This window comes from Mandrillus leucophaeus, unplaced genomic scaffold, assembly GCF_000951045.1.
Source record: "Mandrillus leucophaeus isolate KB7577 unplaced genomic scaffold, Mleu.le_1.0 Scaffold76, whole genome shotgun sequence".
Taxonomy (NCBI): domain Eukaryota; kingdom Metazoa; phylum Chordata; class Mammalia; order Primates; family Cercopithecidae; genus Mandrillus; species Mandrillus leucophaeus.
The window spans coordinates 4,719,670-4,736,066 of record NW_012108252.1 but is presented as its reverse complement, the minus strand read 5'-3'; the positions used below and the strand labels follow the sequence as shown (position 1 = coordinate 4,736,066).

The window sequence follows — 16,397 nt, the reverse complement described above, 5'->3', positions numbered from 1 at the left end:
GCATTGGTGCCTGTCTGTCATGGGTCTTGTATCTACATTCTTGAGCTCAGCCATCATTCTAAATTACAACCCCTATGCAAGGGTGGCTCCAGAAGCTGTACACAGCAGATCCTTAGGGACAGTGGCCTGGAGTCCCCTTCACCACCCTTAAAGCAGAGAGTGAAACAGATCTTTGTACAACCCATGTTCGTGGCAGCATTATTTATAATAGCCAAAAGAGTAGAAACAAGCCAAGTGTCCATCAACAGATGAATGGATAAACAGAATGTGGTATATCCATATAATGGAGTTTTTGTATCATAAAAAGAAATGAAATTTTGATATATGCTACAATGTGGATGAACCTTAAAAATATTATGGTGACTGAAATAAGCCAGACATAGAGGAACACAGAGTGTGTGATTCCACTTATATGAGGTTCCTAGAATAGGCAAATTCATTGGGACAGAAAGTGGAATTGATGTTACCAGAGGCTGCAGGGAGGGGCTTGGGGAGTAATCATTCAATATCAATACAGAGTTTCTGTTGTCACTGATGAAAAAGTTTTGGGGACGGATAGTGGCGATGGTTGCACAATATTTTGAATGCATTTAATGCCACTGAATTTTATATTTATAAGCAGTTAAAATGATAAATATCATATTGTGTATATTTTACCACCAAAACAAAACAAAACAACACCCTGGCAAATGACAGAAAATTCAGCCCAAATTTGTTTTGGCAAAAAAGAGTATTGGATCCTGCAAGATGGACATCTGGTGGACATCTGTTTGGGAACCCCCAATCCCCATCCCTGGTCTTCCCACCCCTGCCCATCCTCCGTCCACTCCTCACAGCCTGTTTATTATTGTAATGAGCAGAGCTTCATGTGCTTTTAGTAACCGCAGTGATGAAGACGACCTCCCTCCAGACCTGGCCGAGGCAGTGGGAGTGACCACAGCTACAACCACAAACACCACAACTGCCGCCACACAAGTCTCCGTGCCGCTGCCGTCTCCCAAGGTCCAGAATGTCAGCTCGCCTCACAAGTCAGAAGGCAAAGGCCAGCTGTCCCCCGGGGCCAAGGTAGTGTGGGGTGGAAAGCCCTGGCAAGCAGCCACACTTGCTGGGAGTTCAGTATCAATTTACTGAGGAGCATCTGGTGCATGTATTTCATTTTTGCATGATCAAATTTAAATTTTGCATAATCAGTTGTGTGTACTCATAAAACAACAGCAACAACCAGAACATGTTTTTATATAACTTGACCCCAAAATACAAACCAACCGTTTGCGAGAGAATAAGTGAAATATAAAATCAGGTTCATTGTACTTTAATTGCAATGTAAGAGATTTTTGAGGGCAATTTTCATTTAGAATCTCATCTCTATAATAAGCTATTAGTCCACTGTGAAGATAGAGAGAAATGATTCCCCCCAACCATAGTGAACAGTTTGGAGGAGCAAAAACAGAAGTGTCCCCATCCCTTTCCTTATGTCATATAGCTGGTATTTGTAGTTTGAAGATAGGAAATAGTATTCCATTTGCTGGTTTGAAATTTCAGGAAATTGCCTGAGATGTGAACGGGCTATGATAAAGGCTTTACACAAGATATTTTTCTTGGTTTTCCTTGAGAGACCTCTAGCTACAATCACTCTTTGGCAATTAGTCCAAATACAGTTGAACCTATTGCTATCCAAGTGGATACAAGTCAGAGGTTGCAGTGGTCTATGCAACTACATGGAGAAAAGGTGTGTGCATGAGGCAGGTACCCTGAAGGCAAGACCGGAGCTTCAGAGGCTGTTCTCAGCTCTTCCATTCATAAGCCACAGCACTCACTTCCAAAACTTTTATTTCTTCAGGCCTCAGTTTCTTCCTCTTAAACATGGGAATAAGATCTGCTATCTTGCCCTGGCTGGCATCAGGTCCGGTGGAGGTTAAAGTGCTCATGCAAACTGGATGCCTGAGGCTTTTGCAGCTTCAGGTATCACAATTCCTGGTGACAGCTAAAGAATAAGGGTCCAGGGCCACCTCCTGCATTACCAAGGCCAGTCTTTCACCTGGTCCCTTCCCTAGGTGTCTCTGGAAATATCTCTGCTTAGGTGTTCTGCACAGAAACCTGGCTGGAGCGCTCAGCAAGCGACTGGCCAAGACCGAGGTTCTCTGCTTCTCTATAGATCACCTCGTGGCATCTTAGCCTGGATTATCCTCCACTGTGTGGAGCCCCCTGTACAACTTTGTCTCAGGTGTGGACACAGGCTCCTGTCACATATCCCACACTGTGGTTAAAACCAGGCTGAAAGAAACATTTACAAAACAGAAGGGAGTTGGGGTGGTGTGAAAGGGACGCAAGTGGCATCCTACCAAAGGCCACAGGGCTCCCTCTCCTGGCCATCTCTCTCTTTGGGGCCTTGCTTGCACCACGTTGATGGGACTTATTTTCTCTGCCTTAAAAGACCTCGAGGCCATCCATGCAGCTAAGACCCCAGAGCAGGAGAACAAAATGTTTTCCAAAAGCAAGCACCATAATACTCCACGTGCCATCACCTGCCATGAAGACCATTGCTCTTAATGTGCAGATCAGTTTAGCTCCTGGAGGACCCTGGATTTGATCCTCTTAATCTAAGACAAAGTCTTTGCTCTCTCTTTGTATATTCAGAGGACTCTTTCAAGTGTTTTTCCTCCAAAAGACCAGTCAAACAGCACTAAGAGCACTTAAGAAAAGCTGCCTGCAGCTCTGAAAGGGACAGCTCCCCACATCATGTCTACTTCTGCCAATGAAAAAACTGGGGTGCAGTCTCAACATTTGGTATACTACTTGGCTAGGGAAATACAAGGGGATTGTCACGCTAATGAGATCAGCGTAGAGGAGAGACTGGGAACCTCTGTCTCTCTTTTCTGGTGAACTTCATCATTGACGCAGTGCTGTCTCTAACCGGGGTGTTTTTGTCTGTCTCCCTAGAGCCCCTCTGACCGAGGAGGTGCCTTTACCCTGGAGCCAGGTGATCTTCTGATGGATTTCACAGAAGCCACTCCTCTGGTAAACTTCCTATTTTGCTAAAACCAGAAAAGCCACAGACCATAGAAACATCTTGGCAGTGGGACGGATGGACAGAGGTGGGCATTGCTGTTGAGGAGCCTCTTCCTCTTGTCCTGGAGGCTCAGGGATCAGCTTTTATCCAGGGGTCAGGCACTGTGGGTCCCTCCACCTCTAGAGCCCTTGAGGGAGGAAGGAGTGCTCCCTTTGCTCCGAAGATAGTTGTGGGAGTCCTGCCCGTGCCTGTCTACTGCACTTCGAGAGTTATAGGGCTCCTCGGTGTTTTGGTCTCGGCTTCTTGGCTTCCTGGACTGCGCCCTGCATGCCCACCCGTAGGGAATCTCTTGCTGTTGCTTCTGACGATCCATCTGGTCTGAAGCACTGGCTCAAGGCCACACCCCAGCTTTCCAGGCCCCTCGCACCTCCTGCCATCTTCCATCCTCTGCATACAGGTCTCCCCTTAGGGATGGCATCCCTTATGGGACTCCTGCAGGTGAGAAACCCTTTTCAGGGGACAAGTAAAGGGCCTAGTGGGTCTGAGAATTAGGGTCAGTTTCCAAAAAGAATACATGGTGGCTTTTGACAAGAGTGATGAGATTCCTTAGGGATCATTGTGTTGCAGGTCCAGCTTGTAGATTTAATTACTTATACATTTAAATGGTCTTTTCTTTGTTTGAACCAAATAAGCTGAGATTAGAAAGGAAGCAGCATCTGGCAGAGAATCGGAGATGCCGTGATCTGAGGGGTGATGCCTGCCAAATGACTGTCCAGCCTCTGCTTGCACCCCTTCAGGAACAGGAAGCTCATTCTCTCTCCCCAAGACATGCTGCTCACATCTCAGGGTACCTCCAACTTAGCTATGAAATGGGTATAGGCCTGTTTCACTGCCCAGGCATGGGACAGCTGAGGTCCTTGTACTGCACTGAGACACAGCCAACATTTCACAGCTGAAGTTTGCAGTGAATGTGTGTCCTCAGGACAAAGCATCCTTTGAGGCGTGAGTGCATGTACTCAGGCCTTCTCTGGCTTTTTGGCAAGAGCTTCCTCCATTTTGGGCTTTCCTTGGTACCATGGGCCTTGACCTTCCTTTGTTCCAGAATCCTGTTTCCATGAGTGCCAAAGGGTCCTAGAGGGGAAGACGGGACTCCTGCTTCTCCCTTTGGTCCTCTTCCCTCCATCTCCTTCCCCCAGCATCAGAAATGCAAGCAGCAGCTCTCCCACCTGTTGGTAGGGTGATGGAGAGATCTCTATCTCAGGGGACCAGGCCCACCTCCACAAGTCAGTGTCTTGGATGCTGTGGATGAGGGCTACAGAGGGGCTTCCTTATCCATGGGAGGAAGGAGCCAGAAGTAGAGGGAGGCAAGGGTAACCCCCATGCCTGACTTGTGACCAGGGTTTCCTCAACTAAATGGCCCCAGCCTATCAGCTGGAACAATGCGTTGGGACCATCTCATCCAGTCCTTCACATACAGATGGGAAAACCAAGGCCCAGACAGGGGCAGACACTTGTCCCAAGTCACATAGCAAGTGTGTATCCAAGCCAGTTCTAGAACCTAGACCCTGGGCTGCCATTCCAGTGGCAGATGGCCCAATCCAGGATGTGTCTCTCTCTTTCCCTGTTAGCCAGTCCCCTTCCTCAAAGCGGGTCAGATGCCCTGGTCTCAGCCTGAACTGTGGTGCAGCCCTGGGACAGTCTCCAAGCTGTCAGCCCAGGTTTGGTCCTCAGAGTTGCTGAGTGGAGCATGAGGAGGGGAAGTGCTCAAGTACCTTGGTCTGAGAGACTCAGCCTGGATGAACTATGGTTATTTTGCCACCAGCCCTGTGCCTTTGCCTCTGGCTGCTCTCTCTGGGCCTTCCCGTCAGCATTTCCCACCGAAGAGAAAGCAGCCCTTTACAGGCATGAATGTAAGAACTTCCCGGGTGCTACTCATCACACAGGCAGTGAATAACCCCTCCTTGGTGAATACTTTTTCCATGCAGTCATTTGCCAAGCTTACAGCCTATCTCTAGCCCCCTGTCTCCTACTGGCTGAGACTCCTGAGGCCCCATCACTATCCTGGTCCCTAGCCCCAGTGCTGGACTGACAGGGAACTGGAGATCTTGCCTTCATTCAGCAATGTTCCACCAGGACACTATCAGAACTAACATAACCCTAGCTGGGCATGGTAGTATGTGCCTGTAATCCCAGCTACACAGGAGGCTGAGGCAGGAGAATTGCTTGAATGTGGGAGGCAGAGGTTGCAGTGAGCGAAGGTCGCACCACTGCACTCCAGCCTGGACAACAAAGCGGGAGTCCATCTAAAAAAAAAAAAAAAGCCAGGCATGGTGGTATTATTCCTGTAACCTCAGCACTTCAAGATGCCAAGGCGTGTGGATCACCTGAGGTCAGGAATTCAAGACCAGCCTGGCCAACATGGTGAAACCCCATCTCTACTGATAATATGAAAACTAGCCAGGCGTGGTGGCACACATCTGTAATCCCAGCTACTTGGGAGGCTGAGGCAGGAGAATCACTTGACCCCAGGAGGCAGAGGTTGTAGTGAGCCGAGATCACGCCATTGCACTCCAGCCTGGGAGACAAGAGCGAAACTCCATCTCCAAAAACAAATTAAAAAAAAAAAAAGAACTAGCATAAGCCTTATTGCTTTTTATCACTCTTGATACTTGTGGCTGGTCTCTGTGTAGAGTGGTTTTCAAAGAAGCACAGTCCAAAGGGCCCAGAGTAATAAAAAGGTTCAATCTGGAACAGGCATCTTTCAAAAAGTCATTAAATAATATTAAATTAACACCTCCTATAACACATCTTGATCTCTTTCTGCCTTTTCTTCTATTCTCTTACATTCCTGCTTGACTCCAGGGACTTTCATTCTCAAACTCTCCGCAAAGAAGCACTCTTTCCAACTTCATTTTTGTAGCTTTTCCCCCCTCCTTTTCCCAAACCTTTTCTGCTGTAATCCCCAGCTCTTTTATTAGGTAGCTCAATTTAGCAATCTTAAGCCTTAGAACCTTTGCAGCTTCACGTCTTTCCATTTCCGATTCTGCATCAGAGTTCATAATCAGATCTGAGTTTCTGCCTGGGTTGTAAGAGGTAGAGTACGTGGGTGAGAAGGGAAGGAGGCAAGTGAGTCAAGACAGCACCTGCTCTCCAGTTGGTATTTTCTTTAGGGTGTGAATGTGAGCAGGTGCTTGGGGGCATTGGTGTTGATGGAGTGAGGGAAGTTGGGGGAGGGTACATTGATGCATTAGTGATGTTGACCCTAGAATGCAGAGTCCCTACTCCAAGTCTGCCATGCTAGCTTCTCTCCCCAGGTAACACAGACCATCCACACCTATGCTTTCTGTGTTCTTGACTCTTTCTTTCTGGGGCTCGTCCCTCTCTGATCCCCATGCTTCATGAACCACTCACCCAACTGCAAAGCAGAGCCAATTAGCACCCAGATCCCTTCTGGGCCATGACATGTTAGTCAAAAGTTCATGTGTCAGGGAGGACAGGGCCCTGGCCAGAGGAAGGCTGTGTAGGGCATAGAAACAGGCCCCGGGTTGGGTGTTAGAAGGGAGTTTCCATCTGCTGCAATAACTTACTTTTATTTTGAACTTAATTTTACCAGCAGCGCTAAAGCTGAATCTCAAATCAAATTAGGGTGCCTCTTCTGTGATTTTAGCTGTGTTCCCTAGGGCACAGGGAGGTGGAGAGAAATCTACTTGGTCTATGTTGTCATCTGTTCACTAATACATCTAGGCCTCTGGTTCTTTCGTGGCTGTTTGGGGTGGGTGGAGATCACTGTCCTGCCAGGACGTGTGACTCTGTACCTGTTGGACAACATTCTGTTCTGGGGCCATCCTGTCCTGGGGCTTGCCATCTCCTCAGCTCTATCTGAGGGTGTTGGTGGGACTAGTTCTTGCTGCTCTTCAATCCCTGCTTCCTGGCCTCAGTGTAAGGAGAAAGTTGCACAGGGCCCCTTTGCTCAGTACTCACTAATGTCTATTCCTTCTCCCTTTCCCTCTGACTTTTTTCTCCAGCGGTCAAACTAGCCATCTCTTCTCCTATCTGGATGATGAAGAAGCCTTACACATTTTCATCATCCTTTATCTATGCCGAGAATCTTTCTGTTTCCCCAAGAGTCAGATTTTGAACTCAAAAGCCAAGCATGTACAGAAGAATGTAGCTGCTTGCCTGCAGAAAAGACCCAAGGAAGAAAGGAAATACCAGCAGAAAAAAATTAAGTGGTATTTCAAAATAGCATTCAATTCCATGTGTTATCTTATTTCCTTCTCACTTACCAACAGTCCAGAGTGTGGGAGCCCCAGGATGTTCTTTTGTTTCAATCCAATCAGATGCATATTTAGAAAGGTCAGAAAGGCTTGTGCGATGGATCAACACTTCTTTACCATGAAAGTCAAATGCTGGGCAAAGCCTTAAGGTGCTCATTATGTTCTTCAGTTGGGACCCTGGTGGCCAGGACACATTTTAGCTTCTAGGCAGTGTGGCCATGTTTCTCGGTCATTTGTGCCAGCTTTTATTTTCTTCAAAAAATACCTATTGCGTGCCTGCTGTCATCAGAGGAGAAAAGACCCAGTGGCCTGGGGTCCCTGATGTAGCTGGTTCTGGTTGGAGCGTGGATGCCCTGGGCAGTGGTGGGAACTGTTCCTGAGGGCAGCGGGGAGAAGCGTGGATGCCCTGCGCAGTGGTGGGAACTGTTCCTGAGGGCAGCGGGGAGACCGCTTTCTGCAGGATGTATCCTGAGGTCCACAGAGAACAGCAGGAGGGTTTTAAGTAGTCTGGTAAAAGTTAACTGCAGGTGATTCAGATGAATTCACTTGACTAAAAACTAGATTTAGAAACAGTCAACAAAATGAACCACGGACTTAGACTTTGCAAACGCAATTTCTACATCTCCCAGATTTGAATAGTAAAATAGGCCATCATGAAGACCATTGTGCAATAATAGTTGTAAAAAGCCCTTTGGAAATTGTCCAGGACTGCACAATTGTAAAGAGGACAGAGTTAGATCACTTTGGAGATGGAAAAGAGGCTGGCAATTTTCTTGATCATTTTTCCATGAAACTTACCCAGGGGCTGTATTTTATTCTTCACAGCAGGATGATATCAACTATTTAAGGAAACTCTCTTGAGCTAAAAGATGTGTGTATTTGTTCTCTGAAGCAAATGGTCCCTCCCTGAAACCCAAAATAACCCTGTCCGTGGTTCCCTCTCCTAACCTCAAGCATCCTCTGTCCGCCAACCTCATCCTCACCAGTACAGGCTGTTTGACCTCTGCTGGTCGCATGGTGCTATTCAAGGATAAGGTGGAGAACCCTGCATATCCCAAAGGATGTGGCACTTTTTTCACAATGTTTGGTATTTTCCAGCTAAGTAGCAGGGTGTCCCAGTAATTAACGAGATGCCACGACTGGGCCCATGCATCTTGTTATGGGTCAGACAGAGTCAGTTTGTTTTCTGAACACAGATAACAAAAAGCCAAGACATATGAAATCCTAAACTATATGTTACAGCTGGGCACAATGGATCATGCCTGTAATCCCAGTACTGTGGGAGACCGAGGAGGTGGGGGTTCTCTGGAGGCCAGGAGTTTAAGACCAGCCTGGGCAACATAGTGAGACGTTGCCTCTATAAAAAAGAAAAATTAAAATATTAGCCAGGCATGGTGGCACATGTCTGTAGTCCCAGCTACTCAGGAGGCTGAGGCAGGAGGATCGCTTGAGCCCAGGATTTTAAGGCTGCCATGAGCTATGATCACACGACTGCACTCCAGCCTGGGTGACAGAGCAAGACCCTGTCTCTTAAAAAAATATGACATGGTGGCTCACACCTGTAATCCCAACAGTTTGGGAGGCCGAGGCGGGTGGATCACTTGAGGTCAGGAGTTTGAGACCAGCCTGGCCAACATGGTGAAACCCCATCTCCATTAAAAACACAAAATTAGCTGGGCATGGTGGCGCATACCTGTAGTCCCAGCTACTTGGGGGGCTGAGGCAGGAGAATCGCTTGAACCCAAGAGGCAAAGGTTGCAGTGAGCTGAGATCATGACACTGCACTCCAACCTGAGTGACAGAGAGAGTCTCAAAAAAAAAAAAAGAAAGAAAAAGAAATTAAACTATATGTTTTTCCCCATGATATATTTCTTTCCTGGTGCCCTCTGTTGATATCCACTCACACAGTGTGTGCCCTTGTTCAGCAGAGTGCAGGGGGGCACTGAGCATGGAAGGCAAATGCTTCAAGTGTGTGGCCACTCCTCATTTCCTCCATGGCTCACATCCCTAATTCATCCTGGCTGTCTTTCTGGCTTGGCCTGGACAATGCTTCAGAACCCTCAACCGCATGCCAAGAAACCACTACCTGTCCTATGCAGTTGGTACAGGAGACAGCCTCTACCTACCAGGCCTGGGAATGGGGTCTTGGTGTGTCATCTGCTCAGATGATGGAGAAAACTGATGAAAGACAGAAAGGAGAAAAGAAGGCTGAGAGAGAGGGTGGAGGGTGGGACCAGAAGCCAGTTGGCCAGAGGCTGGAAGTAGGCTGTGGGTGAGGCTGGCTTGAGAACAGTCTGGAGTCGCCAGATCTGTCTTGCACTGTGCTGTCTTTCTCTCCTTTCCCTTCCCCTATCTCCTCTTCCTCCTCCCCCTCTCTTGCCACCTCCTCCTCCCCTTCTCTCCTCTCCTCGTGAGCAGGCAGAGCCCGCCAGCAACCCCCACTGTGCCCACTCTCGCTGTTCTCCTCCACTCTCTCTCCCCATGAAGGAAGAGACCACTGGAGTTTGCATGTACCCTCCAATCAAAACGAGGCTGGTAGGTACCCTGGCAGGGAGAGGGGCCTGGCCAGGAGAGGTGAGGTGGGCAGGAGCCACCAGGCGAGGTGGATGCCTGGGTGGGCGTGCAGAAGCCCCAGATCTCGGGAAGAGCCCGTCGACAGGTGCCCTCACTCCAGATGGATGGAGGATTTGCAGTCCAGCTGGCCCTGGTCAGATTGGAACACGAAGCTGTGGAGCCCCCTTCGCCTCTAGGTCTCAAGAATCAAGAAAAGTTTGTTTTCCTAGAATTTTGATCAGCATAGATGCTTTCCCCAGAGAGAAATATATGCTTTGGTACTCACCAGATGGACCCTTAAGTTGCATTTCTATTGAAAATAAAACTTCATTAAACTTGTCGTCTTCTGCTATTTATCAAGCTAATGATATAATGGGAGTGCTACCTAGCAATGTGAACGAAATTACCCGTCATCCCAATTTAGCATGATTTTTTGTCATTTTTATATATTTCCTTCTGTTCATATCATTCATAATTTTACATAGTTAAATCATAGTAACCATATTCTCTCCTGTTTTTCTCTTTTCACTTAACGCTGCTATGTTGTTTCTATCTTGTTCTTGTTGCCACATTATATGACTGTTTGTATTTCATCAAGTGAATGGTCTACCATTTACCTAACACATTCTTTACTGCAGGACGTGTGCTTTGTTCCCAGTTTGTCACTCTTCAGGAGAACACGTATAGCTTTTTGCATCAGGAATTTTATTTTCTTAGGCTAGACCCTGCTGGATTAAATATTGTGATTTTGGCTTTTGCCGCCTTTCTAAAGTGGTTGTGCTAACGGATAGTGCCATCAGAAGAGGGTGACTCTGCTTTTTGCAGCCTTAGCAACACAGGGTGTAATTGTTGAAATATATTTTTCTTATTTACAGCAGGTATAAAATAATTCTTTGAGGTTGTTAACTTTCACCTTTCTTTAATAGCAATAATACCACTTTCTGGCAGGGCACAATGGCTCACACCTGTAGTCCCAGCACTTTGGGAGGCTGAGGCAGGCAGATCACCTGAGGTTAGGAGTTCGAGTCCAGCCTGGCCAACATGTGAAACTCCAACTCTACTAAAAATACGAAAGTTAGCTGGGCATTGTGGCACATGCCTGCAATCCCAGCTACTCAGAAGGCTGAGGCAAGAGAATCACTTGAACCTGGGAGGCGGAGGTTGCAGTAAGCTGAGATCACACCACTGCACTCCAGCCTGGGCAACAGAGTAAGACTCTGTCTCAAAAAATAAATAAATAAACCACTTTCCCTCTCTGCCTCATGATGGTCTGAGAATTTATCTATTACTTTCCACTAGGACATTTGTCTCAGAGCATCATGCTGACCCAATAGGCAACAAGAGGAGAATGTACCCCAAGACTTCACCCCAAGAGTCCTTCTCATACCTGAGTCAAAAGGCAATTTCAGGCCTATTCTGGCAATTTTGAGATGTGTAAAGAGACCAAAGAAATTTGGGGGAAGGGGAGGAGGCTTGGGCTGGATGTCTCAGTACACATGGCAAGGATATTGTCATCCCCACATGGGGGAGACCTGCTTTACCCATTCAGAAAAGCTTGGCTGATTAGGGTCTGAGCTAATGTGTTCTTCCTCATCCCTGCCTCACCCTCCCATTGGACCAACTCAAGAGCATCGAGTAGCTATCCCAGTGTCCACAGGCAAGACCTCGAGACACACAAAGCTGGCTGCCCCCTGAGCAGTGGTGGCCTTAGTGTCTTGCCTGCAGCCCTCTGCTGGCGGGTGGTATGGTATGCATTCTTCAGCAGGTGTGCAGACAGTTTCTGTGCCCCAGGAATTGGACACAAAGCTAATGCCAGAGTCATCAGGCCCCTGGGCCTGATGGCATACCCTCGGCTGGTTTGAAAAAATAAGCCCTCCAATTTCCCAAGGCCTCTAGGAGGCCAAAGACAAAATGACCAAAGAGAAAGACATGGAAGTCAAGTCTTTTTTGCCACCACTGCCTCATCAGCTGTTCATCTGGCCTCTTTCAGACTAGCTCAGTACCACAGGTACTCCTGGCACTGGGCATCTTTGTGCACCAAGCCTTCTGTTCCCAAAGGCTGTGGGGGCAGGATTCTCCCATGCTTCTGTGGGTTTCCCTGAGGTCTCCCTCTATTGGCCAAAGCGTACAGGGAGTCCAGTAACTGAAGTGATTAGACAGGGAATATTTTCTGGCTTAATTAGCCGAGCCTTCTTGTACCCTGCTGCTGTGAGAGACTGTGTCCCAGAATGTGACCTCTCAGCAGCCTCTAGGACATTCCCACAGCTATGGAGAAGTCATCAGAAGCCACCCCAGGCAGCTCTGACTCCCTCATTATCCACCTTGATTGTGGCTTTTTATGAGTCAGGCCTGGAAGGCCAAGCAGATACCGCTGAAGGCAGCTCCAGGGCGAGGCAAGTGTGGGGGCACGCTAGGAACACGAGACTCCAGGCTGCCATCCCTGCTGAGCCCCACCCTGCAGTCCAACGCCAGGCACAGATACAACCACCAGCCCACACTCCTGAGGGACCCTTTCTGTGTGCCCTTATATGAGTGATGAAGGCTCCGCGGGGCACCCCTGAATCCTTCAGTTCTGTTTTAAAGGTGCTCTGCCAAAGATTGCAAAACTTTGTTTTCTAATCTGATGGTAACCCCCTTGTCTTTCTCTCTTTTGAAGATAAAAACATTCCCGGCTGATACAATGAACCCGTTTCCTGATACTTTCACCACAGGGCCACAGTTTACTGTAAGTAGATCCAGAAAACAGATGTGCATTTTAAACCCTTGTTCCCATGTGATGTGCTTTTCTGTGGGATGCCAGACAGCAAGGTCAACTGCTTCTTTTGATCACCGTTGAACTCTGTGAGGTTGGGAAGAAACTTGAATTTGCAGTCGGCCTCTATTTTATTGATGTGACATTGACATAAAATTAACCATTTTAAAGTGACAATTCAGTAATGGTACATTCATAGTGCTGTGCAATGACCACTTCTGTCAGTTCCAGGACATTTTTATTGCATCCTCCAAAAACCTCACACCCATTAAATAGTTCCTCCTCATTTTCCCCTTGTTCCTACTGGCTAGCAACCTCCAGTCTGCACTCTGTGTCTGTGGATTTACCTAGTCTGGATGTTTCGTATAAATGGAATTGTATCATATGTGACCTTTTGTGACTGGCCTTTTTCACTTAGCATAATGTATGTGAGGTTCATCCACGCATGTGTCAATACTTCATTTCTTTTTTTGTTTGTTTGTTTGTTTTTGAGATGGATTGAGATCCATTCTGTTGCCCAGGCTAGAGTGTGGTGGCATGATCTTGGCTCACTGCAACCTCCGCCTCCTGGGTTCAGGCATTTCTCCTGCCTCAGCCTCCTGAGTAGCTGGGATTACAGGTGCCTGCCACCACGCCTGGCTAATTTTTGTATTTTTAGTAGAGATGGGGTTTCATCATGTTGGCCAGGCTGGTCTCAAACTCCTGACCTCAGGTGATCCACCCGCCTCAGCCTCCCAAGTGTTGGAATTATAGGCATGAGTCACCGTGCCCAGCCTCATTTATTTTTATGATGGAATATTATTCCATTGTATCTGTATACTGCAATTTGTTTATCCACTCATTTTTGGAGGGTTTTGGGGTTGTTTTCACCTTTTGGCTATTGTGAATAGTGCTGTTATGCATATATGTGTACATGTATCTGTCTGAACACCTGTTTTCAATTCTTTTGGGTTGGATCTTGATACTGGTATGGTCTTAGGTAGGTCACTTTACCACCCTGACCACCAGCAGCTTTTTCTTTTTTGCTTTTAGAGATGAGGTCTCACTATGTTGCCTAGGCAGGTCTTGAATTCCTGGACTCAAGTGATCCTCCTACCTTGGCCTCCCAACGTGCTGGGAGTATAGGCATGAGCCACCGTGCCTTTCCCTTCTTCTTACTTAAGGTGAAAGTAGTAATAAGAATATCCTCCTCATATCCTGTTGGGGCAAGGATCAAAAGGGACCAAGAATCTGAAAGTGTTTTACTAACCATAAAACATCCCACACCTGTCAGGCATGATTGTTATTTCTCAAGGCTGGAGAGGCAGGGTGGTGTGACAAACAAGAACAAGTCGTCCTGACAACAGACTTCTTGTCACCACCTCTCTGGGTGTCACTGGGCAGCTTATTTATTCTGCCAAGGCTAGGCACAGTGGCTCATGCCCATAATCCCAGCACTTTAGGAGGCTGAGGTGGGAGGACTGCTTGAGACCAGGAGTTCGAGATCAGCCTGGGCAACATAGCGAGACCCTGTCTCTACAAAATAATAATAATAATAATAATAAATTAGCCGCCTGTAGTCTCAGCTACCCAGGAGGCTGAGGTGGGAGGATCTCTGGAGCCCAGGAGGCTGAGGCTGCAGTGATCTATGACTGCACCACTGGACTCCAGCTTGGGCAACAGAGTGAGACCCTGACTTGATTTTTTAAAAAATTCTGCCAAATGCTTAAATGCTGTAGTTTCCTCATCTGCAAAATGAGAGAGTTTGATAATGTTCATGCTTCTTTTCAGGGCTCAACTCATTCTTTAAATGAAAGCTTCTGCAGAAACTCACTGTATATTGAGTAATTAGATGGAGCAGAAGTGAGGAGTCTGGGGTCCACTCCTCCTTCCTCTCACTCTGTCCTCCTCCCAGGAACCAGAGCTTCCAATTTCCATGATCCCTGAAGCTCCTTCCAAAGGGTTTCTGTGCCATCTGGAAGATCTGTGAAGTGGGCTGTGGGTGGCAAAGGGTAGCTCTAAGTGCAGCCTTATGAGATGGATGATGGCCACTACCCCACATGGCTTCAACCACATAGGGAGGGAGAGAGCAGTGACTGATTCAAGTTTCAGAGGATGAGCAGAGGTGGGAAGGTGTCCAGCAGGGCAGGCAGAGGGAAAAACAGGTTCCTAGAACAGTCCATTTCTAGGGTCATGAGCTGCTTCCAGCATCTGCCTTTTAAGAATGAGAGGGCAGAGACACGGGGCTCTGCCAGGATGTTAGATGCTATTTCCCTGACACTCATCCTGGCTCCCTGCAGTCTTGCTGGACACAGCTCCCCAGCTGGAAGCTCCGGCTCCACCTCCCTCGGTTGGCCGTAGTGGGGCACTCTGGCCTTCTGCCCAGCCTTGGCAGTGCTGTGAGACACTCAGGGAAGCCCTTCCTGAAAGCTGGGGGCCAAAATGGAGCAGGAAGCCAATGACAGAAACCACGCTGGAACTTTGAAGAACTGAGCAAGAGTGGCTCGAAGACAGCTGGAGCAGGCAGAGGGAACAGCATGAGCCAGACCCCCAGGGTGGGCGGGATCATCACACATTCAAGGGACTGAAAAGCAGGCCAGTGGGACTGGGATGCGGAAAGCAAGTGGAGCTGGGTGAGAGAGGAGGAAGGAGATGTAGGTGGTGACAAAACTGGAGGGGCACAACTATGCTGGCCTTGTAGGCCACAGTAGGGATTCTGATCTCCATCCTAGGAGCAACGGGAAATCTTTGAGGGACTTTGAGCAGGGCAGTGACAGGGCAGATGCACTTGGAAGGGATCCCTGTGATCACAGTGGGAGGACAGTGGCATCCAGGCAGAGTGGATTCAGGACAGTAGCCTGGAAACGCAGGACAGTGGCTTAAGGGAGAGAGAGCTGAGAGCTTGACCCAGAGTGGTTTTGTTGGTGGAGGTGGAGAGAAGTGCACAGATAGGGAAGATATTTAGGAAGCTGGTAAGATACAGGATTAGATGAGGCAGAGAGAGGGTCAGAAATGGTTCCCAGATTTCTGATTTGCAGAATGTGGATGGACAGTGGGTCCATTCACTGAGATAAGGAAACTTGGAAAAAGACTTGGTTGGGGGAGATGAGTTTGCCTTTGGCCATGATGGATTAGAAATGCCTTTGAAACATCCGAGTGGATACAATGAATGGGCAGTTGGAAATCCAAGTCTGTAACTCAAGAGAGTGGACTAGACTGGAAACAATGACTAGGGAGGCAGTGACAGCTGGGTGGTAACAGAAGCCAGGCTCATGGGCTTCAGCTTCTCAATTTTCTCACCCCTGTGTGTAGTGTTCTCATCTCCTTCCTGCCACGATCATGACACTTGAACTTGCTGCAGGTTTGGCCTCTCCACAGGCCTCCAGACCTATCACAGTGACAGGGGTTGTTTAGCAGCGCTGGGAAGCTCTGCACAAAGTTGGTCTGGCCATTGATCTAGCATTGATGGAGCTGGGTTTCAACAGCTGGGCTCTTGCTTGATCCTGAAACCAGTTTCTACTTTGTATTCAGGCCTATTAACTGGGTCTCTGCTGATACTCAGCCGAGTACATTGGTCCATCTAGGGTGGGGACCCCTGCCTGACTCTGGCCAGATTTCTGCTCCACATGCTTCTTTCTAAACTGGCTCTGTCCTTCTGTTACCTGCTTTGTTCCAGTGAAAGCTTGTTCATTCATTCACTCATTCATTTCCTTATTCAACAAATATAAAAAAGACAAGATATTTAGGGTTGAGATTTAATAATATAAGTAATTTTTACTGCTTCTTCAAGGTCATTCTTTAGTGAAGCTGGCTTTTTTTTTTTTTT

The 16,397-nt window shown here is 47.7% G+C and overlaps 1 protein-coding gene across 1 annotated transcript in view; it reads left to right on the top strand.

The window, feature by feature from the left end:
- Positions 1-16,397, top strand: part of EPB41L4B (erythrocyte membrane protein band 4.1 like 4B) — a 179,941-nt gene that overhangs the window by 156,614 nt on the left and 6,930 nt on the right. The window contains exons 21-24 of the mRNA XM_011966377.1: positions 888-1,065; positions 2,941-3,018; positions 9,706-9,822; positions 12,497-12,565. Coding sequence (XP_011821767.1) covers positions 888-1,065; positions 2,941-3,018; positions 9,706-9,822; positions 12,497-12,565 — 442 coding nt within the window. The remainder of the gene's footprint in view (positions 1-887; positions 1,066-2,940; positions 3,019-9,705; positions 9,823-12,496; positions 12,566-16,397) is intronic.